The sequence below is a fragment of the Lates calcarifer genome, linkage group LG20 (genome assembly GCF_001640805.2).
Source record: "Lates calcarifer isolate ASB-BC8 linkage group LG20, TLL_Latcal_v3, whole genome shotgun sequence".
Classification (NCBI taxonomy): domain Eukaryota; kingdom Metazoa; phylum Chordata; class Actinopteri; family Centropomidae; genus Lates; species Lates calcarifer.
This window is the reverse complement of record NC_066852.1, coordinates 17,282,295-17,306,098: the sequence shown is the minus strand read 5'-3', so window position 1 is coordinate 17,306,098 and position 23,804 is coordinate 17,282,295. Positions and strand designations below refer to the sequence as shown.

The 23,804-nt window shown below is 38.1% G+C and overlaps 1 protein-coding gene across 3 annotated transcripts; it reads right to left on the bottom strand.

The window, feature by feature from the left end:
• Positions 1–672: 672 nt before the first annotated feature.
• On the bottom strand, positions 673–23,512 carry p4ha2 (procollagen-proline, 2-oxoglutarate 4-dioxygenase (proline 4-hydroxylase), alpha polypeptide 2). Of its 3 annotated transcripts, XM_018692392.2 has the most exons (16): positions 23,379–23,512; positions 15,704–15,803; positions 13,848–13,944; positions 13,119–13,270; positions 11,365–11,502; positions 10,274–10,513; positions 8,708–8,904; positions 7,821–7,997; positions 7,171–7,241; positions 5,616–5,715; positions 5,197–5,250; positions 4,652–4,711; positions 4,515–4,580; positions 3,331–3,399; positions 2,542–2,638; positions 673–1,565 (listed from the first exon to the last, which is right to left on the bottom strand). In XM_018692392.2, exons 2-16 carry the CDS (start codon positions 15,783–15,785, stop codon positions 1,495–1,497), a joined length of 1,671 nt encoding a protein of 556 aa, XP_018547908.1. In that variant the 5' UTR covers positions 15,786–15,803; positions 23,379–23,512; the 3' UTR covers positions 673–1,494. The 3 variants fall into 3 exon arrangements, with proteins under 3 accessions (XP_018547908.1, XP_018547910.1, XP_018547909.1); XM_018692394.2 differs by lacking the exon at positions 4,515–4,580; XM_018692393.2 differs by lacking the exon at positions 4,652–4,711.
• Between the last annotated feature and the right edge of the window lie 292 nt (positions 23,513–23,804).

Below are 23,804 nucleotides of genomic sequence, written 5' to 3'. Positions count from 1 at the left end.
CACATGTACAGAGTACCTTATGAGTTTCACATAAATCTCTTGTATCTAGCCTTTATGAAACCTCTGGATCCTAAAAACTACATGCTGTGAGGGAGATGCTTATGTAACTGATATTTCAGATGTTTGAATGGAGATGTTTAGGTTTCATTGCGTGCCAGTGCAGCATGCAGAGGAATGTTTTTCTCACCGGATTCTAAGAACAATGTCCATAGATCACTCTATATGATTCGATCAGGAACTGACAGACAGATCTGCCTCCAGCTATTTTTCACATTCTTATGATATTACCGTCAATATGATAATAAAATGCATTCACTTTAATAAAATATGACTGAGGTGTCAGCAAGTATGGGCAAAGCAGTGTTCAGAGGGAAGTTTCAACACGTTGTGTCAGACAAAGTTTACTATAACTGAACTGAGATAAGTTACAGCACATTATCAGTCTGAATTAATGCTGTGCAGAATTCACAAATCAATCACTTCCTAGACCTAAAAACTCACCAATACAACCACTGAGCTTCAGAAAAGGTTGTCAGATTCATAGAAAAATGTTGAATGCAGAAAATAGATCTGGTTGAGAGTCAGTCTGATAATCATTCTGGGTAATATAATTCTGTAATTTTGATTACAGAGTAAGAAACCATGCAAAACAGTGAATGAAGGCATCAAACATTTTAATAAAAGACACTGTTTATTGACTTACTTGTTTGCCATTTTGTAGAAAGAGCACACAATGTAACAACAGTGTAATAACTTAAACACTATATAAATAAAAATGTCCTGGACATGATTTGGAGGAAATGTCAGATCTTAATCACAAAGCTGTTAGTAATGAAGATACAGTACTAATACACAGTACTATTTGTCTGTAATTGACTGATGATGACTTGGGATGTTTGTTTTTTTCTGATATTTTCACATTTGTTTGTTTGAAAAAAAAAAAAAACCCACAGAGTGAAGTTGTTTGTATTAGACTGCATCAGAAATTAACCTCTAAATAAAGCCAGCGTCAGCCCATAGATTTACTTTGGATGTTGTAAACTGACATTTCTGATTATTGGCAGCCAAAAATTTCTGAAAAGGTTTTCTACTCAAAAACTTGCAAAAATGACTTGAAAATGTGTTCATACCTTAGAATTACTATGGTAATCTACAGCTGGGTTCAAAAAGCAAACCAAAAGCAAAACAAAAGCACAAAAGCAAACTGTTCATCTGAGAACCAAAGCACATAAGCATTAGTTTTTGGTATCAATTGGAAGATTTGGCAGTGGACTCATACATCTGGATCTGTCAGTAATTTAATTTTAGATTTAATTTAATGATATTTCTTCATGAAATATTTGTTACTTGTGTAAAAAGGCTGGGGGAGAGAACACTTGTGTAACTGTTGTGCAGTGTGTCTGAGAGTTGCATTATTGCCAGAAATAAGGCACTGCAGAGCATGTATCTGTATGTGTCTGAGTGTGTGTATATTCCTTGGATGAGGGTCAAACTTCAGTCCACTTCTGTCAGGCCACAGGGTCTCCTGAACTCTTGTCCTCGTTCATGCAACCACTTGTTTGACACTAATAACACAGAAAAAACAAACAAACAAACATTTGAGGGCCAAGAGTGAAGTGATGTGTTTCACTACCTCAGAACAGGATGAGGTGATACCCTTATCACGTGTACATAAAAAAATCATCACCACCATCATATATATATATGGTGAGGGTTTTCAGGGACAAGCATCCCAAACCCTTCATAACATAAGTGCATGTCAGGATACCCCCAAGAGTAACACTAAGGGAGTTTTGTGAATTGGTTGAATTCACCCTTTAATGCCTTCTTGTTTAAGACCTACAAAAATGTAAAAGTTTCATCTCTGTACAATATATAAGCAGAAAATATCAACTCAGCATGGTTTTAATGCACACAAGATTTTGTAAAATGGTCACAAATATCAAGCTCCTATTTGTAGTACAATATCTAGGCTGTTGTATAATCGTATTTGTATTTCCAGAAAATATTTGCAGATGTATCAACAAATTTCAGGTAGTGGTTGTAGGAGTTACAGGGCGGTAGAAGTATGTTTACTTCTAAATAGAGCCTTTTAGGTCTGGTTCTGCAAAATATAGAATGATATTCTTTAGTAACATGAAATCGAAAGCAGATTTTGAGCATGTGCAAGTCAACAGTACAATACAGTATAAATGCAATGCAAACTAATAAAAAGTCTTATTGCCAATTTTGTTTTACACATGGAAAAAGTTTTGTCTAATGCCATGGATAACAGTGGAAAGCTTTTTAATTAACTGAACATCAATTATTTTGTGTATAATATATACTATATATATGTATATAATTATACAGTATGTCCACATTGGGATATACTACTATTCTGGTATACTGTCATTAGACCATTGTACTATTGATTTCAGCCATGTCACCCAGTCATGATGAATGATAAGAGTTTTCTTTAACAAATAATACACATTTTTAAAGTTCAGTTTCAGTCATGTAGCAATTTATCAGCACTTAAATGTGAGAACCTGAACTCACCCCATTTACTTCCTACTAAGACAGGACAGGCAGCATGTCTGGTTCTATAGTCTCCCTCCCCGCTCTTGAACAGATTATACCAAAACACTGCCGTTCCCTGTGGAGAAACAAAAAATTATCTAACATCTGTTGTTCACAAGAGAGAAGGAACACATATCCAACTCACAAGACAGATGTCAGAAAAAAATACCTAAAGCAGCATCAAGCTAAGCAGTTTATTGCGGCAATAACTAACCCAACAACTGTTCTGTTGCTTACCACATTAGCCAGAAAGCACAAGGAGAAAACACATTTCTGATGCACAAGCAGAAACAACTGCACACGTGAAACAGGTCAGCTAACAGTCAGCGGTAAGCTTGACTGAACAATTTGTGGGCCTGTATTACCACAGTTTTATTGACTGATCTGGTGAAAATCTGATCCGTTATAGATCTAATACCTGAATCAGAAACTTCTTAAATACTTCAGAAAGTACAAAAACAAAACATTTTCATTCAAGAAAAACATCTTCCATCAATTTCCATTATGAAATGACGTCTTTGGAAAATCAACATGCAATATGGAATAATGTAGAGAGAACAATGAGATCTTCAATCACTCTGTCAAGACTTACTATAATTATTACCAAGTCTCAGAACACTGAGCCTTAAACTAGCACTGACACTGTTAGGACTGGATTTACTTTCCCACTGGGGATATTAGCAATATAAAGTAAACACCTTCAACACACTATGAAATGACACTACAGTTCTCACATGCATGCAGATACACACACACTGTTGTTGTCACCTTTCTGGGCCAGATTGCTGCTCCAAAATCAGGGAAGACAGTGGCACCTCCCGCCTTGACATCACTCATCTGAGAAAAGACAACTAATTGGTTGGAAACTTTCTGTGTTTACTTTAAAGAATTCGCCCTGGTATTCAGTGGTATGATTAAAAAACAAGATCCAGTGACAGTGATTTAGGAAATAAGGGGTACAATATGACAAGTTAAACTTCTACATACAACAGTGGACTGTAGGAAAGTTGGTATGTGCAGAACAGTGAAGGACGTCAAGCAAGACCGAAGGAAAACTTGTTTTAGGGAAGAAGAAAAGGGAATACAGTCTTCCTTTAAACTAATCCATCAGTTACTGCACATACAGTTTAAGATAAGACTAAAACATTTGACATGTGACTCAACCGTGATGATCAGTAATGTCCCATCATACATCTGCTTCTCCATGAGTCAAATATCACTTATTGAGATGCTTTCCTTGTTCCATATCTGCACCGTGGCAATTCTTATCATTTCACTTTTTCTTACTCGTTGTGCAATGTTTTGATAAATTAAATTTAACTACTTTATCCTGTTTCTGTCCCTGCAGGAATCAAGGGTTTCATTTTTTATGTCCTGTTATGTTATATCTTGTCCATACCTTGTGTTAAATCTATTTATTCAGGGAGGTTTTATATTCATTATATACTGCAGATCAATAATAATCAATTATCACCTGCATATCCCATTGAAAAACAGAATGTTTTAGCTATCTATGGGTGTTAACAAGGGTAAAACAAAGAGTTGCTTCTAATTCTACTGTGTTAATGGGGAATGCCGAACAAAACTCTCCACAATATGTACTGGAACTGATTGACAGAAAAACCTTACTCTTAAATATTTGTGTACAACATTTCTCAGTCATCCAGATGATGGGTGATGTATGATACTTATCTAGCATCATTTTTAGGGTACTCTCTCCCCAAAATGTTGCTCCATCTTGCCCCATCACATCAAATACTTCTAGGTTTAAAACTACAGGACTGTAATGCCAATCACTACATCTCTAGGTAAGTCAATCAATCCAAGTCCAAGATTGAACCAGAGCTTATGCTTATAGCCATGAACGTAAAACAAAAGAAGGACAGCGTGTAGGTATCAGGCGACTGTCACCCCCAGCTTTCAATCAACGGCGACTGGATGCACGTACTTACGTAGTTCAAAAAAGTTGCCACACGATTTCCAGTGCCTAATCTTTTGAAAGCATCAGGCTCATCTTTCTATGAAGATAAAATTCAAGAATAAAAATACAAGATGAAAACACTGCACACTCGCACGCGCATGTACTTACGTAGTTTAGGAAGGTAGCAAGTCTATTTCCATCGACCTTGAGGTTGCTGTCAAAAGGACGCTGCAACAGATGTTTATAACATTTAACCCAGCACATAAAAAAGGACTCACTCTAGGAGCCCGCCGCTAAGGGCAATAATTACACTCACATCAAATAAAGTCTATCATCTGTCAGAAACATTATTGAATTACATCTGAATTACATATTTCATCTAAGTTCAACATTACAGCTATAAATGACATGCTTACTCACATAAAGATAACATGGAGCACATAATAATTTCTCCTAAAGAGCAGTTGATTCTTTAAGGGGTATCCACAAAAAACAAAGTTTTTGTCCTTTGTAGAATCTAGTAAAATCTCTAACAAAAGACAGCTGCACAGATGTATACCAGCAATACATCACATTAGTTTCCTAGACGGGTGCCAGAAAAAACATATATATAGAGAAAACATAGCTCAGTGTAAAAATCAGAGCTCTTTCAGAGGACTACAGGAAAAGGACGGAAGTGCATGAGGTCATGTCACACTATCACATGAACTCACCCTTGAGAAGTCATAATGTGGTTCGTACTGTCCTCCTACTCCATAGTTAGCAACCTGGACAGCAAATGACAAAAATTATTCATATATTAAACCAACATAGTTCTAATTAAAACTGTGTACTTGTGAAAGGACACACTGCTGTTGATGTTTTAGTAACTTTTCAATGCTTTGGACACCACAAACAAAATTCTATCCATCCCCAATCTATTTGAGTGAAATGAGAAATCTCAGATGTAGAGTTATAAAATATGTAAAATTCTTTAATCCATAAAAAGGAGACCAGCAGGAGTGTGACTAAGTCTGAACTCAGACATGCTAAATGAAGCTAAATAATTTCAACCCTTTTAAAACTGTTATACTGTTTATAACTGCCATCTAGAAAAAATGGATGTCAAATTCCATGGTATGTATTACATTACCTGAAGTAACTCTGCAGTATCAACTGTAAGGCCTGTGATGTCTTCTATTCTCTGATTGACTCTGGCAATGACGGGGTCATCCTCTCCTTCCAACCATGCACTGAAAAAAACAAAACATGTACATGTGTAAGCACATGAGTCAGTACACACATGAATACATACTTAGATAACACTTACAGTGTCAGTCAAAAGTTTGGACACACTCAATGGTTTTACTTTTTTATTTTTTTCTACATTATAGATTAATATTGAGAACATCGAGACTATGAAGGAACACATCTGTAATTACATAGTAAAAACAAAGTGTTACACAAACCAGAATATGTTTTATATTTTAGATTCTACAAAGTAACCTTTTACTTTGACAACAGCTTTGCACACTCTTGGCATTCTCTCAATCAAGATGAGGGAGTCATCTGGAATGGTTTTCCAACATTCTTGAAGGAGTTCCCAGAGGTGCTGAGCACTTGTTGGCTGCTTTGCCTTCACTCTGCGGGCCGACTCATCCCAAACCATCTCAACTGGGTTAACGTCAGATGACTGTGGAGGCCAGGTCATCTGAGGCAGCACTCCATCCATCACTATCCTCCTTGGTGAAATAGCCATTAAATAGCCTGGAGGTGTGTTTGGAGTCATTCCCCTGCTGAAAAACAAATGACTGTCCCACTACATGCAAACCAGATGGGATGGTATGTCGCTGCAGAATGCTGTGATAGCCATGCTCTTTAAGTGTGCCTTGTTTAAATACGCCGTCACACCTCCTCCTCCACGCTTCACGGTGGAAACCACACATGTAGAAACCATCAAATAGGGTTATTCACTGTATAGTAACTGTGTACCAATCTCACCTCTGCACAACACAAGTGATGGTCCACAAATTCCACAAATTAACTTTTGACAAGGCACACCTGTTAACTGAAAACCATTCCAGGTGACGACCTCATGAATCTGATTGAAAGAATGTCAAGAGTGTGCAAAGATAGCTACTTTGAAGAATCTAAAATATAAAACATACTCTGGTTTTGCTCAACACTTTGTTGTTCACTACATAAGTCCATATGTGTTTCTTCATAGTTTTGATGTCTTCAATATAAATCTATAATGTAGAAAATAATAAAAAATAAAGTAAAACCATTGAGTGTGTCCAAACTTTTGACTGGTACTGTACATAAACACTTAAACTAAACACTGTAGACAGTTGGAAAATAAGTAATCAACACTCTTAAAGCAGAATAGTGAAACAATATGTTTCACTGTTTTCTTATACAATACATTTAGAGCCCTTGATCCCTTTTTCACTAACATGTTTTTGATGAGGACACAGGTTATGTTTACCAAAACATATCTCTTCATTAAAAGAGCTAAACACACCCAAAATTTGTCACCATTTCTACTTCAGGATCCCTCAAAATAAGTACACAAAAACAAATCCAGTAAATGGTTGAAGCACCTTGAATTACACTGCAAATATACAACACAACCTGATAATAACTGTGTATTAATAACTGAAATCCACAAGAGGGTACCCAAGGAAGCTTTCCCCTGAATGAGTTACCTTTTTGATACTCTGTAGTTGGCTGTGGTCAGGACGCCTGTTTTGGGATCACGGACAGTGGCTCTGGCAAGCTTAAAAAACAAACAAACAAACAAACAAAACACACACACACGCACGCACACACACACAATATTTTGTTATGACGAGTTAAGCTGTTGATGAGAATGTTAGCAGGCATAATGCAATGATTCCAATTGTTAAACAGAAGATATCCATAACTTCAAATGCACTTTGTAAGAGGAAAGCACTACCTAACAGATGATACACATGCACAGTAACTAACTAATGCAGCTGGTTAGACAAATTTTGCAGTTTGAAAAGCAGGCAGAGTTTGAAGCAAAATACACTGCACTGTCTTTGTTCAAGGTAAACCTGCCTGGTTAAAAAATAACATGACACTGTTTGTGGCCTATTTGCAAGGTGAAGATACATTTTAAAGACAGTCAGTTACCTTGCATTGCACTCTGTTACTGTATTTACAAATGATATGCAAAAGAAGATGAGCATCTTAAGCAATTTAAGTGAAATCCCCAGACTTAGAGTGTGGCACTAAAGGTGAAAGAATCACAAAATTTATGGTTAATAACTTTGTTTTATATCTTTTGTAGTGCAGATTTTTATAATTATTCAGTCATTGCTTCTGGTCTCACCCTGGGTTTAGCAAGCTCTTTAATCTTCTCAATCTCCTCGTGTGACAGGACTTCCAGGTAGCGTACGATGTGGGGGCTGTCCCACTCATCCTCCTCCATGATGGGCTTCAGCAGGAGACGAGGGTTCCTGTTACCATCTTGGTAGCGACAGAACAAATGGCTGCGCCTCCTTTCATTCTGGTAAAATATGAGATAAGCAAATAAGAAAATAATAAATCTTTTTTTCTTATTGTATATTGTCTCTCATTTTAATCTAACCAGTATGAAGATCAGATGAGAAAGATTATGGCAAAGAATGCATTCGTGTCCATCAGATTAGGAGAGGCTTCAGGTAGCAGAACTGGAATCTGGTTAATTTTGACTGCCCCCTACTGGCAAAATGTAATTTCACAAGACAATAGGCACTTATGGTCAAACATTAAAGTCAAACATTTCCAGCATGGTGCAGGTATGTTTTGTGTTTGTGTCACTGTTCTGCTGGTTCTTGTACGTCGCTCTTTAATGTTAAACACATGCCTTGAGTCACTGTTAAGCTCTGACTGTGAAAAGCCTTGCATAATGCTGTTTTTTGTCATCGATTCAGGACAAGAAAAGCAGCCTAACATGACACTATATTATTTCAATTGAATGGGCTGTTATTTTTTTTTTTTTTTACATGAACTGTGAATATAATCTATTTTCAAAATGATCTGTCTGCTCAGTGTAAATTAATTTAGAAAAAAAAGTGTATTGTCATGCAACAAAGTATCAGGTAATCTAGGATTTCATCTAGCAACGTGTTAACTCTATGATCATCACCTATCAAGTATTCTGACTGGCTCTCTGCTACAGGTCCTCACAGCTCACCTAATTCTCAACATGCATTGATTTTTTGCTCAGTGCCTCACCATTTGGACCCCCTCTCCTCTGCAGAGGGCTTCATAGGCCTCTCTTTCTGGAAGATGGTCTTTAGGTCTGCTGTAGGTTCCCAGCTGGATGGGCTCCTCAGAGGAAGGCTGGTAGGCCTGGTTCAGCTCATTGAGCTGCTTGAACATTAAGCGTTCAAAATAACGGAGGTTTCCTCCTGCCCTCTGGTGGCTAGGATCTGTAAGTACAAGAAATATGTGGTAGACTAACTTGTAGGGCTTGAGATTTGGCTTGAGATTTTTTAATAGTTTTTTCCTTTTTGTGTGTTGACAGCATAAATGCAAACAAGTTATTGCTCCTAACAGAAACTGATTTTATAAAACTGCACACTAAACCTTGATGTCTTTTACTGCCATAGCTGTAACTTATTTAAGCTTTATTCATTCACTTCAACAAAGTACCATGTGGTTTGATCAAAGACAACACAACTCATTACAGTGGTAACTACCATTTAAAGTACAGTCAAAGTGGACTTCACTTTCCAATTCAGCTTCAATGAACTGAGGTGAAAAGTCCATGTACTCAAGCAATGGAGTACAACTATGAGTAACTTTGAGTATTTCAATTCCATTACTTACTTTTAACTACTTTTGCTTTACACATCTACCCCACTAACATTCAGGGGGGGGAATATCTTCAGATTTCTGCAAAACATGAACAGCTAATAAAATATGATGCATTGATGTTGATTAAACTATCTGGCATTATATAAAGCACTTAAAATGATTACAACATAGACCAACTGCAAAATTAAAGTACTGCTTACATGTACATTCATCAATAATAATGATCCAACAGTATAATTTCTGTGCTGACTTGCAATATTCAATTACCCAAAAAAGAAATGCCACAAACATTTTTAACCTCAAACTTTCTGCATGATCACTCAAAGAGTTAAACTGCACAGGTATGTAACAAGAGCTGTTTAATTCATCTCTTTCTGCCTTAGGCCACAAACTTATCGATCACCATTCTTAGATAGGTTCAATTGTAGCACTTGCTGTCACAAAGTAGATCTGTCTGCTACATCTGCTCTACCTCAATTAATTTCACTCGACAAGCAAACAAGCATACCACAGCTCTAAAAAAGACTACCTGCAGCTGTCAACACAGCCTTTGAAGCAGAAACTAAAATAACAGTTAGAAACCACTGGCCCTTACTGTGGAAGGACTACGCCCTGCTACTCTGGCAAGCACAGAGCACCACTGCAGTGAGATGAGGGTGGACCGAAGTGATTAGCGAAACAGCAAAAAGTCAACCCATCAATTACTCCACTGTGGAAGACTGTGGTAGTACTGGTCAGCTAACTGGTGTCTGTATGGGTTATGGGAGGCAACTGAAAAATGGACCAGTGCTCCTTAAATACATATTAAAAGTGCTTATTTTAGTTTCTCAAAAATTGAGACCATGAACCCTTTCACCTATCATTTATGGTTAGAAGAAGCCAAATAAAGAGGCTCATGCCGAGATAAATGAGATTATGTGTAATGTGTTTTAGTGTGCACAGTGATTTAAGCTTGCATCTTGCACCCATGCTGCATCTTACCAATAGCCACCAGCCGGCGTGTCAGCTCAATGGCTCGAGGCAGGTCTCCCATTTGGTAAACAGAGTAGCTGAGGTAGTCCAGAATGTCCGACTTGGAAACCACAGCTTCCTCGCCGGCATCCAGCTGCCTCAAAGACTGCTGCATCCACAGCACAGCATGATAATAATCTGCATCGTTGTAAGCCGTCTTCCCCATGTCGAAGCAGTCGTCTACTGTCAGCATGGCACTGGAGTGCGTACCTGGGGCAGGATTCAATCAATTTAAATACTGACCACATTGTTCTGTGATATTACTTGTCAAAAAAAATCATGTTCTTTTCATGACATATTTATCAGTGTTTATTCATCAGTGTTTAATCATGAAGAAGACTGAGAGGGAGTGTTTTTCCTTGTTGCTGTTGTTGTTTGCTTCTTTGTTTTCTTAGTGAACATTGCTTGGGTTATGAATAAAGCGTTGGGGTTTGAGTGCCTCTGCAGAGACATACCTGCAGAGGTCCACACAAGTACACACCTTTTCATACCTGTATTTCATTCAAACTTTGTCCACAGGGATGGGACTCCAGTTCAAACCTAGTGGCTATACTTCAAATGCTTCAAATGCTATTCATAATCAGTTGTTATTTTTAAATCCCTTTGTGTACAACTTGAGGATGTCGGACTTTGGTGATTTCTTTAAGTATGAAACATGACCACGGTGAAGTCAGTGCTGCATGCCACTTCTTAGATCTGTAAACAATTCAGTCATTAGACCCTTAACCACATCCAGTCATGTCCCAGAACCAAAGTAATAACTATAAAATTATCTTACACATTGCTTCAACCCCACCCCAAACTAATAGTAGCATTGACTTTGAACTCAAAATCAAGCTCTTCAAGAAGGGAGAACATCACCTAATATCACAAAAATGTACTATGTCAGCAGGTCCAAACCCCAAACTGGTTTTTACAGAAAAGCGATACATAAACACACAAACACACCAATTACAAAATCATTATGGGTGGACGCAGTTTGCCTTCAACTCTGTGTTTTAGAAACAAACACAGTACTCTATCCTCTATTTTTACATAATCACTGCACATTCTTTGGTTACCTGGCAGCTTTCCTCTTGAGAAGGTCTCAGAATCCAGTTGGTACGTGTCCTGAAGACGCATCAATGCCTTGGCTGCACCCGTCTCGTCTTCCTCATCTGGGAAGTACTGTCTGTGTATGGACATGTTGGAAATGAACCCTAAAGAGAAAGTAAGACAAGATAAAGTGGGAAAAGTCAGGATGATGATCATAATGAAAAAACAAAGTGAAAGTGAACTAATGTATCACCAAATTAACCAAAGGATGGTAAATGGCTGACTTTGTTGTAACTTAGCAACATAAGGCTAAAATAATTTATAGTGACAGTCAAATAAACCCATGGAGATACAAATAAATCACTCAAAATGTCATAATTTTCAATGTGCTACTTTGCATAACTCACTGATACAAAAAAAATCTGTTAAGCACACAAGGCCGCATTTAAATACAGTGCATGCACACAAAGGGGTTTTAGGATGTGTTTCTACATCCAGAGCGAAAGCAGGCATTTATGACCACAAACAACAGGGGGAGAAAATACACACTAGTATTAAACTCCTTTGAATGATTTTATTTACATCTTTTATATCCTGCATATAACTGCAAATCACTCTCTTGTTTCTCATGGGCCTTTGTCTTTGTAGTTATTCTCTTTTCTTTTCCTCCCTCATCGTGTCTGCAACAAAAAGTATTGATGAAAAGAATGGTAACAATGGTCGCTGCTTCTATCTTTGATGTACTCAGGCTTGTAACGCAAACGTTCCAGACTTTCTGTGAATAATTAAAAGTCTCTGTTTTCTGACCTTAGATATGTTTTAGACCTTGATTCCTGAGTGACCAATACTTCCTCAAGTAGCCTATACCAAATAATCTCATTTAGTTCAGTGCCTCTTGTATGCGTGGGAGAAATGTTATAATGTGTGCTCCTTCATATTTTGTTATCTGCTCAGTACAGGCAGAAACTCCCACAGGAGGATGTGACATTTTCATCAACTCTTTTTTATGATTTGCACATGCTCAGTGGTATTCAGAAGAGGCACCTTTTAATCTACATACCTGAGCTTATATTGTATATCACATATGACTGGCAAAGGTCCAAATTCCATCGTTCTTTCTCTCTGTGTCAATTCTTATTTAATGCAGATTTAGCCAAGGCTGCATAAACTGATGCAAAGATATATCTGATGAGATTGGAGTTTTCTGTGAAGATCATCAGTCCTCCAGGTCACAGTTATCAGCTCTTCCAAACTGAAGAACCCTCTTGGATGAGAGGTGAAACTTCTTCAAGTATCTACAGCCAAGTCCAGTTGCCCTCGATTCAACCCTTCTTAGATGAATAGACTGAAATTGTTTCAACTTGTGCGGCTTGTGCCATTCCCAGATGTATCACTAATTAATGCAGAGAGAAAGGGAAAGAAGGAAGTGGCCTGGAGTTTGGATAAAAATAATGTAAGCGTCTTGGTACGCTTTAGTCTGAGCTGTCACCCACATACATGCAATGCAAGCACACAAAGTGTGTGCTTGTTATCATCTTCCTGTATACTCGCAGGCAGACAGCAGACTTGTGGCTGCTTGTGGTGACAAAAACACACACAGATCCTGCAGGAGTCAATTTTACATAAATAAAACAAGACCAAAACTTGCCCTTTCTGAACATAGTTTGCTTATTGGATGGAGCGGTTTATATAACTAATCACAAATGAAAACATTGATGCTCCAAGCAAAACTTGTCCAGTCTTCCTTCACTCACATACTGTTTTGGGGGAACTTCCTTACCATCAGAGGGGTTCTGAAGTACCAGGCTCTCCAGTTCAGACCACTCTGTGTTGAGTCTCTTCATCAGTTTGTAGGCGTTTACTGGGTGTGCGAGATAGCCTTCTGGGTCAGAGGTGGACACTCTGGTCAGAGCATCCAGTTTACTGGCCCAGCTAAGAAACAGACAAACTATTGTTACTACTGTAATAAAAGCTCCTGTTATTCAGATACACACAGAGTATATATTATAATGACACTGTAAACAGTCTTCATATGACTTCAAATTAATTTAACCTGCAAGTGAAAGTAAAGCAAGTTTTTAACACTAAATGGTTAACAGACTGTTAATATTAACAAATCACTTTGTGGATTGTTGATGGAACAGATATAAATATTTAATTTCATCTGTCAGTCTTATTATTGTTAATGAAACAGACATTCCAAATATTTCTAAAACATGTCAGTAATATTGAGATGATTTTAATGCCTTAATCCAAAAGGAAGGATTTTTATCATGGCCTCTTGCTACATAACACGAATGAAGCGTAATAGAACAGCAGTGGGAAGCTGGTTTCAAACTGACATCAGAATCTCAAGACACATAGAAGTATGTAAAATCCTGCTCTGAAATCTATTAAAGTGGATATACCCACATAAAGCACAGGTACCTCAAAACTGTACTCAAGTACAACACTTGAGTAAAGGTACATGGCTTTCAGTTGGGTTGGTGTCATAGGATTCACAATGTACCTTTTGACTGCGGCAAGTTTGGACTCCTCTGCTTTTATGTAGTCCCTCAGAGACTGGACCAGCTCCTTTTCTGTGTAGATCAGGTCTGTCATTTGGCCTGCAGAGACAGACGGACAGGTGGGCAGACACCGCAGATGACGGAGAGGTTACAAATTCAGAATTTGTTCTTTCAGTTTCAGGTGGTGTGCACGTTTAGTATTTGCTGTTTATTTCTAATTTAACGCTTCATTAACTGCTGTTTTTATCTTGGTTTATTTCATCCAAAAAAAAAAAAACTTTACAGTGAGAGTGTTGCTTGCTTTAAAATTAAAAGCCTATAAAATGTATTTCTGGGTTGCCTCAGACTAAGGCTGAGGTCAAAAATAAATCCTCAGCCACAAACTGCGGGGCTTTGATTGTATGGAATTACTCAGCAAACAATTCCATGGAAATGTTCAACCATGATTAATTTACGGGGCTTGCCAGGGAGGAGGAATAATGAAACACTTTCATTGTTTCTGCGTGCAACCAGTGTCACTGACCAGCCAAATGTAGTAAATCAATGTGATTTAAGTGACTGTTTAACTCATGAGGTGCAGCCTGTTGACTGATATGATGCATGTATATCAAAAACAGTTTGTGTGAATCACTGTTTCTCCTCTCACATAATAGATGAAGACGGGTAATTGCAGACAAAACGCAAAGAAACAGTTTATGGGGGGATTTTACAGGCTCCTTCTCGTTGTTTCTTTTGAAGTGGGGACAAGACCTCCAAGGCTCAATCCCAATTCCCCCACTTGGCTCTACCCTCCATTTTCTGCACTGCTGTATAGCATAGGGTGCGCTGAATGGTGTATGACACATTTCGTAGCTCAAGATTTCAACACCTGCCTCTTGTAGCTCTGTTATGAAGGGCCACCGTCCAGTCAAGGGCACTGCAAACTAGGGACGGGGGGGTATCATGCTGTGTTTTAGCATGAAACCATTTTTTCACTTCATTTGAAAAAAGGAATCAGTGGACCACAATTATTTATCTTAAAAGTTATTCAGGGTACCTCAAAATAAACTCTGACTGCTTTCCCCTCTGCCCACATCCTCCTCTTTAAACATTTTTCTTTTAAAGAACAGACATGCATTCCTGAGCTCAAAACTCTCTTCCCTTCTACATCGAGCACTCAGTTCTGATTCAGGGCAATTTCCACAGAGAGTGACTGAAAACGCAGAGGCACTTTCCTTATTACGAATGTTAAATAGCCTAATTGAGCAGTGCAAAACAGCACTGAGCTCTGTGCTCTGGGGCTCTTGAGGCGCACACAGACTTATTGAGAGTCAAAAAAGAAATTTGACACAAATGCAGGAAAACTCACTGATCATGTACAATGACCACATTATGTTACGATAAGCAAAAGAAGCATAGCCAATATAACAGAACACAGAAATATCCAACTGTGCAGATGATTGCATATAGAGACAGTCTATATATATACATACATATATATATATATATCGAGTTTAGAGTCTCAGTCTACGTTAACAAGACAATCCACATATATGTTGAATGGACCTGCTGTATACAGGATAATCTGCTTGTATATGCACATGTTTTAGAGATATCCTGTAAAAAGAAGGAATGCTTAAAGTTTATGACAGCTTTCAAGGCAACATTCAGGTTTTTATACAGCACAATAACTGTGTGTCAACTCCCCAGGGAGTTGAAAATATACATAATAATCAGCAAAGACAGAATGTTGAGAGAACTGAAACAATTGAGAAACTGGATCAGTGGACGAAATAAAAGCTTAGAGCAACTTATATCTATAAATTTTAATTTAACCAAAATAACAAGAAAAAAAACTTCATATATCTCTTAAACATACCTATGGAGGTGAAGATCTCTGCGTGTGTGGTCCAGCAACAGCAGAGCAGAGCCCAGGACATGAAAAATAAGGACTTCCTCATTCTGTCTTTTTCAGTAACCTGCCATGAGAAACATTATCACATTATGTCACAATAGATAAATACAATCTAAGTTCATTTTCACATCACAAAATACTCCTGTGTAGCAAAACATTTGGTTAGTCTTCATCAGGCTGTTGAATAAATTGTGCCAGACTGCAATAAACACATCCTTTATCAATTAAGTGTATGTTGCAGACAGATTCATTTCTAACATCCTTCAAGAGAAGCTGTGGAAAGGTCCAGTTTTAAACATATTCTATATTGTATACTTCTTTTTAAATCATGCATATAAACAAACTTGCTATTTTACAGTTTATGCAATGATGCTATGTTTCCATGTTAAATTAACTGATGGTCTAGCAGTATTTTCCAGTGTGTTTCCTGTAAGTGAGTCACTAATGCCTGCTGGCAGGCATGCCGTCATATTGGCCTCTATGCCCAATTCTCATTATGAAATACTACTAAAAGGACAGTGTGGAAAAAATAATATTGTTTTTTTTTTTTTTAATAAAACATTTTTACATTGAAGTATATATGTAAGTGCGTTACAGATGCAGCCACATGAACAACATTAATATCAAAAATCCCAAAGCACATATGGTTCATTTAAGGTCAGTATGAGTTCATTTTTTTTGTTCCACTAGTCTGGATTTCAACATGGCCTCCAGATACCTAATAAAAATGTTCATGACTAATGCCATGACTAAATAAAGCTCAGTATCCATTGTAATAAAGTTATAAACCAGAGCTTACACTTCAGAAACTCACTTTCAAAATGTTAACATCAATCCAAGTACAACAGGTTATATCCTTCACCTATTGAAAAGACATTTTAAGATCTACTTGACACAATTAACATATGACATATTTAATAATTATTGGAAAATAGTCGCTTAACAGAAGTTGAAGTTAGTCTGCTATCATTGGCATTGTCAGTTTCAGTTCAGATAGCCGTGTAAAACCCATTGTTTCTGGGTTTATTATGATTTTCTTGTCAGAAGTTGCCACATTGTCTTCAATTACATTCATCCTTTCAAAGAGTAATAGTGTTATCTAGGCTGAAAGGAACATGAGCTGAGTGGACTCTGAGCAACTGCAGAGCCAACAAGAAGGCTAAAGCTGAAATAGCAAGACTACACAATGATGTATCACCTGGCAGAAACTCAGTGTTCACAGTCCAGCTCTGAGACCAGCTTTGTTTGGGATTGTGAGTGAAAAGTGACACTGCCCCACTTTCTCCTTTCCTCCATTTTGTCCAATCCTGCTTTGCCACATCACATCTCAGTAATTACTGATCACAGCTGACTGTGTGCGTATACAGTACATACATATACATACTTTCACATGCACATACATGCGCACACATACTTCTGTCTGCATCAGTATGTATAATCGAAGGCTTAGTGCGACAGAGGATCTGAAGCAGAAAAGTGGCACCATAATTGTTAGTGTAGTAATAACCTGGTGAGGAATCTACTCCAGGTGAAGAAGAAACAATTTCACTTACATGACAAAATACAAGTCTACTTTCTCTTGTGGCCAAAGCAAGTTGATGCATTCAGCAGAAACAGTTTGAGACACAAAGACACTGACATAATGTCAAAGAGGAAGTGAGCAATCAACACACAGAACACATTTCTAGGACAAACAACACAACTGTCTGCCAGAGACATTATCTGTGTTCAGTGGATCATTTTAAAATCACTTGAAGAATTTCCTTTATTTGTGACAAAGGGGTATTTTTAATAAGGCAAACATCTAAGACAGCCACGCCATATGGTGCTAACAAACAGTAGATATCATTGGTGAGGAGCTGTGAAATGGCTTTAAAACGTACAGCATGTCCCTGTGAATTCTAATTCCACTTTCCAGTGTGTGTCCAGCGCTGCAAGTCTTATATGAAAAAAAGGTTTTTTAAATAAGAATCTGATAAATCTGAAGAAAGAACAGATAAAGGCAGAAAACCTCACAACCATTTTGATCAACAAACCTACTCTTACTAATTATGCCTGTGAAAAGAAAGGACTCATTTTCTGCATTTTTTTTTACCCTCAAATTTCTTGAGAGGCAGCTTTAGCATTTACAATTATAGTTATTTTGCTGGACTGTACCACGGTGGGTGTGAGAATATAGGTCAGTGCCTGTATATCAAACATTTCAGAAAATGACTGGACCGAAATTCACAGACCAACATATATTTGGTGTTACTTTGTGGCTTAGGAGTAAAAGCACATTATCAATTTCCACAACCCAGAGAAGTCATCCTCTCCTCCACAGTGTACGAGAGCTGCAGAGCTGTCCTAACTTGTTGAGAGTTGCCAGCAGGTATGACAGGACAAACATACTCACATACTCCACAGAAATTAAAATGAAAAATGCTACACTTAAATGAAAATCAAGCCTCCTCGAAAATATTGAATAGATTTAAGCTTCTTTTGCCTACTTGGCAAAATTCTTACATATTACACTGAATTAAACGCAAGAAAATCCAACTACAACATGGAGCAACTCATTAACTTTCCACCACCATGTGATTATTTAAAAGACTAAACAGGAATTGGTTATGCATGCGTGAGTGTTGGGATCAGTTGGCTTGGGTGCACATGGTGCACGGATGAGCCTCGCCCATAGAAGCAGAACAACAGAGGCAAAGCATTGCCTTAATTATCTCTTATCATATTTTCAGGACTTCCTATATGATAAAAACAAACATGCATACTGGCTGTCGTGGTGACTGAACTCAAAAAGTAGGTTAAATCTACAGTAATTTGTGTTTGATTTGCAATTGTTGATGTAAAACATGTTTGGCCTCTAACTGTGTGTAAGTGAAGCTATTTCATCTGTTTTTTAGAGTTTTTTCCTGTTTTTAAGTGGGAAGGTTCAGCTAGTCAGTCTGTCGTATTGACTGTACACCAGAACCGCAGAAAAAACCCCACAGAGATTTAATTTTTGTGTTCTGATTTTTATAAACAGTGATATCCTTCACTCAGAACTAATTCAGCTTCCAGTGTGTTACCTAGGAGTGCTTTTGGGTTACTTAATGAATGCATGAACTACAAATGAGAGGACCAACCCCCTCTCCTTGTAATTTACAGCTTGTGCAATTGCCCAGCTCAAACACAGTCTTGCCTGTTGTTGCAGGCTGTAACACCCATGTCACATTCCTGGAAAGGAGCCTGTTACATTTACTACCCAACGTTCCCAAGTCTTGACCGCTTGCCTGGCATTTCTGGCAAATTAGCGCTGAGGAGAGGAGAGGACAGTATATGATATGACAGGTCATGAGAGGACAGAACAGAACAGGTGTACTTTTATTCACCTTCTCCTCACATTGAAGAAAAATGGTGGTCTGCGCTCAGCTCTAGCATAAATGTGCTCATCGCACCTGATGATGCTCTTAAAGAGAATGAGTAATAACTTGTAGTTGTTTCTTCACTGGTTTACATGGGAGTACAGTGTTTGCTCTGCTGTAGCAATATCTGCCTGAACTGAATGGTGACGACAACACACAAGATCTCTGCTCTTTTCTTGCCAACGATTTTTCAAGATGATTGTTTTTTTAATATGGAGGTGTGGGTCCATAAGAGAGATAAGGAACCAGAGAAACACATTCTCTGGCAAAGCAGTCAGGATCCAAGGTCTGTGATGGGGCAGTGGTTTCTTAGGAGCAAACGTTTATTCAGGAGCGAGATTTCCAACATCTGTAGATGTCTTGTTCTTCTGTACTGTTGGACCACAATTGAGAACAAAACCCGCAGAGAAAAACCTGGCTGGTCCGAGCAGCAGCTGTCTTAGGTCACACAAGTGCCAACTGAGGAAGTTATTAAAATAGATCTCTTTTTTAGTGTTTGAAGGAAAACAAATTAAAACGTGCAAAGGTACAAGGATAAAGTCTATTATGGGAAACTTATCATTAAAAATGGTCTCTATTTTCTTGTTTTTCCCCGGACAGTTTGACAAATTTAATTTCATGCAAACGAGAGCAATGCCAAAAAACAAAAGCAAAAACATACTGGGGCTGATCTGAGTCAGAGAGCGTCGTCAAGACAACTGAGGCAACAGTTCAATATTGTTTCACAAAAGTCTTCAAAGCCCTCAGTAATTATAGGAAAAGTATTTCACAGACTAAACTAGCTGTTCAAAATCAAATCTGCAGAATACATTTCATGTGTATGAAATGCGTGGGAGAGTTAAAGGAAAAAGATAAAGATAAGGAAGACAAAGACAAAGACGAGGATGACGCATATGAAAAAGGGAAAGGATGAGAAAAGACCGAACTTGAGGGGTTAGAAACTTTGCTGGAAAATTCAACAGATTCAAACAGATAACGTGTTAACAAAAAATTATGTCCCTGTAGACCTATAAGTTTTGTTCCCAGAACAAAATATGGAACTATTTAACTCACAGCAGACGGAGCCGGACTTTCAAAAATTGTTCTGTGACTGCTTGGTTGCTGTTCTTGCATGCAGAGTTCACTATGTTTCTACCTTTTACATTACATTTTGGCAGCCAAAACCAAATTCCTGTATTTTGGTAAAACTAACAGGGAGAAAGAAAACAGCGTGTTAATAAAGAATGGGAGCTGCATGCCAGAAAACTGTAGTTATCATAAGATAGGCAAGATGCTTGCCAACTCCTCATACACTGCAGAGCCTGCAAATGGTAAACTGACATTAATGGTTGATGCTAAACAGGTATTTTTCTGACTGATGTTAATCAGTAAACAGAACTGTACTTCCAACACCAAGCCACAGACAAAATACAGACACATGCAATCATGCTCACACATGTGCACAGTCATACATGCATGTTGCATAATATACCACATACAGTATGTGCATGTACAGTATCCACAGGGTATGAACATGCTCAGACAATCACTACCTGTCAGTCTGGAAGTTTTAACTCTCCTCTAGCAAAGGAGACAGTTTCAAAACTTGAAACGTGTCATTGCTGTTGCTCCACACATTTCAATTTACACTGTGGGTAGGGTAACAACAGCTCTTCCTCAATTAGACTATAATTAGATTAAAATAAATCTGTTACAGTCAACATGATGTTCAAGGTGGCTTTGCTGACAGTATTGTGAAATCTTGATCATTTATTTGATTAGAGTTTCCCAGTTTCCCTCTAGGCAATGTCACACTGAGTGCACAAAAATCTGCTTTCACTTCCACTAAATGTCACGAGGGGTAAAGAACATCTTCTCTAGCTTTTGAAGCAATTTCACAACTTTACACAGGCTGCCAACCAGACGACGGAAGTGAGCATTTCCAAGATGGCTTAACTTCCAATATCAGGAAGGAAGGACAGTGTAGTAAACCTCTAAGTATGGCAGAAAGCTAAAAAAAAGATCTTTACATGATTTCTGCTGCCCATATGTGTTGATATGAAAGCAAATCTGTCACAGATGTGGTGAGAGCCGAGCCACATTTCGATTAGAAACAGGTTATATAATCAGTATTACTTTAATGTAGCAGCCAAACTATGGTAACACCAATAACGTGCAACCAAATTGCTGATGCAAACAGGTTTTGTTTCATTTTAGACTAAGCATTAACATAAAAAGATAAACAGGCTCAATATAGAAATGAGCACACACTGTTTCCCTGTGTGTAAGAATACACGAACACAATGTCCAGTTCCAAAAATCTCTCTGGTATGTTAACGCTGAGAGCGTATAAAAATGATGATTAATAAGAAGACACAAATGTTGGAATAAGGATAAATCTGCCAGGCATTTAGAGAAGTATTGTTACAATATTTACGATAAAAAGACACAACCAGGCTGGACACTGGCTGCAACTTAAATACAGAAAAGAAGGCAGACAATGAGAAGAGGAGATCATGAGACAGAGACGGGGAGAGTTTTTGTTATAGTTTTTCCACATAACTTAATGATAAAGCTCCACCTGCATCTCGCACATCATCATCCCGGGTGTACATGCCACCTGCCTCACAGCCCAATTATTCCTGACAGATTTATGGCATCCCTCCATTTGTTACCTTACATTTATACACAACCCAATGGCTGCTATCTATGATTACTGCCATTGTGCAACATATAAATCCCCACAGGGCGACACTCACCTGGCGTGCAGACAACACTTTATACTAGGTCTGTGTGCTGTACAATGACATTCAGTACTATTTGTCAAGGGCGCACAAAGACGATGTCTTTTCTTTTGGAGCTTTTTAGCTACAAAGTAACCTTTGCAGTTGATCAGCCATTGTGAATGCATTCATATCAAAGGGTCAGTTCTAGAGCAGAAACAATTCCTCAATCATTCCATTAGTGAACTGACAGAAAATTAAAAATTTCACAGAAAAAGGCAAAATATTCTCTGGATCCCATTTGTTAAATGGCCTCTCCCTGATATTTTCCTATGGCTTCTATAGTAGTATTGAACCTATGGTGGTAAATAGGTTTGGTTTATGTTGGCTTGGCTTGCCTAGGATACCCGGAGCTGCAATGATTGGTCGAATAACCAGTTATTTGATTTAAGAAAATTACTGCCAACTGTTCTAATTATCAATTTATCATTTACATCTTTTTCAAGCGCAAATTTGAAGATATTTGATGGTTCTAGGTTCTCAAATGTGAGAATTTGTTTCTTTTATTGGACTGTTGACCACACATCACAAAACATTTGATGACTTTGCCTTGTGCTGCAGGATTTTGTGATGGATATTTATCCATATACTGATGTATTATAGGATTAATCAAGAAAATAATTGAAGATTTCACATTTTGCTTAAAATGTTCACAGCAATAAAAAATATAGTATTTAAAAATCAGCAGCAGCATCTGCTGCACAGATGTTACTTTTCACCCAGTTTTCAGGGAGGTTATTTATTTGGTAGAAAGTAGTTCTAATGCAGACTGGTTCTTTTCCTTTTAGTTTTCGTGGTAACTAAGAAGTGACTCTTTCTCAGGAGAAAGAAAACAGACTAAACCTGACTGTCAGTTGAAGTTGGGTAAAATTGGGTATGAGCAGACTCTGAGCATACTCTGCTGCTCATCATCTCCAGCTGGAGAGTAAGCCGTGATGGTGACGTCAGCCCAAGACAGTTGTTTCTAGAAATTCCCAACACTTCAGCTCCTTGGGTCCCTGCATGTCCTGCACTGTGTACTGTGGGCTTCACGTGTACAGTTTTACATATAAACGCCATAATACAAAAACCCACGTCGCTGTCGGCGTATAAGAGTGAGCGTTGTCAACACTGTCATGTGAGCAACACCACCTCAGATGCTCTAATCACAAAGTTTGCGCAAACTTTCAAAACTTTCTCCCTTTCCGCTGTGAAACATGATAACCCGACTGCCTCGCGGAGTCTCACGTTCCAGTGTAACAAACATATCCGAAATAAATAGAGACCTCACGAAACAACCAGTTGTTGTTACTTTATCTCCATGGTGCCAGACATATCTAGTGTCACTCTTCCCTTCCGAAAAAAACCTGTTGGACCCAGTTATTGACAACCATCCCAGCATGTTCGGTAGGCACGCGAGCTCAGCGTTTCAGCCCCCCTCCAGTGATGTGAACCGGGGCTTCTGAAGCCCATTAGATATAAATTTTAAGGTTCTCTTACCTTTGTTCTCTAGGGTTTTTCAGAGTACCGTCACACTTGGTTTCTGAACGCAATTTCACTCGACACCCCGGGGTTATGAATAGGACAGAGAGGGGTTTCAGTCGCTGCCACGTACAGAACCTCCTACAGAGCTGACCGTAATACTTACAATAGATACGCAGAGACATTCCTTGTAGGAATTTATTGTGTTGCCTTCAAGTGTACTTCGTAAACTCCGCTTTTTGAACTTTATGTTGTACATTACTCAGAAAATAAAGCAGCAAAGCCAACACTATGGACGAAATTGTTTTTTTGAAATGTATTCTCAAGCAAGTTTTACTTGTGATTTACCCATTGTTGTAATGTAACTCAGTACATTCACTTACAATTTACAGTTTAAAAGTTTAAAATTTTGAAGAATTTCAATCAATCAACCAGTCTTTATTG

What these genes read in the sequence shown, in the direction of transcription:
- p4ha2 (XM_018692392.2), bottom strand. Translation starts at nt 15,785, where the DNA reads ATGAGGAAGTCCTTATTTTTCATGTCCTGGGCTCTGCTCTGCTGTTGC. An exon ending in AACTACAGAGTATCAAAAAG is followed by an intron (nt 5,716 to 7,170) that starts GTAACTCATTCA and finishes TGTTTTTTTCAG; the next exon opens with TGCATGGTTGGAAGGAGAGG. An exon ending in TTGCTACCTTCCTAAACTAC is followed by an intron (nt 4,581 to 4,651) that starts GTAAGTACATGC and finishes TTATCTTCATAG; the next exon opens with AAAGATGAGCCTGATGCTTT.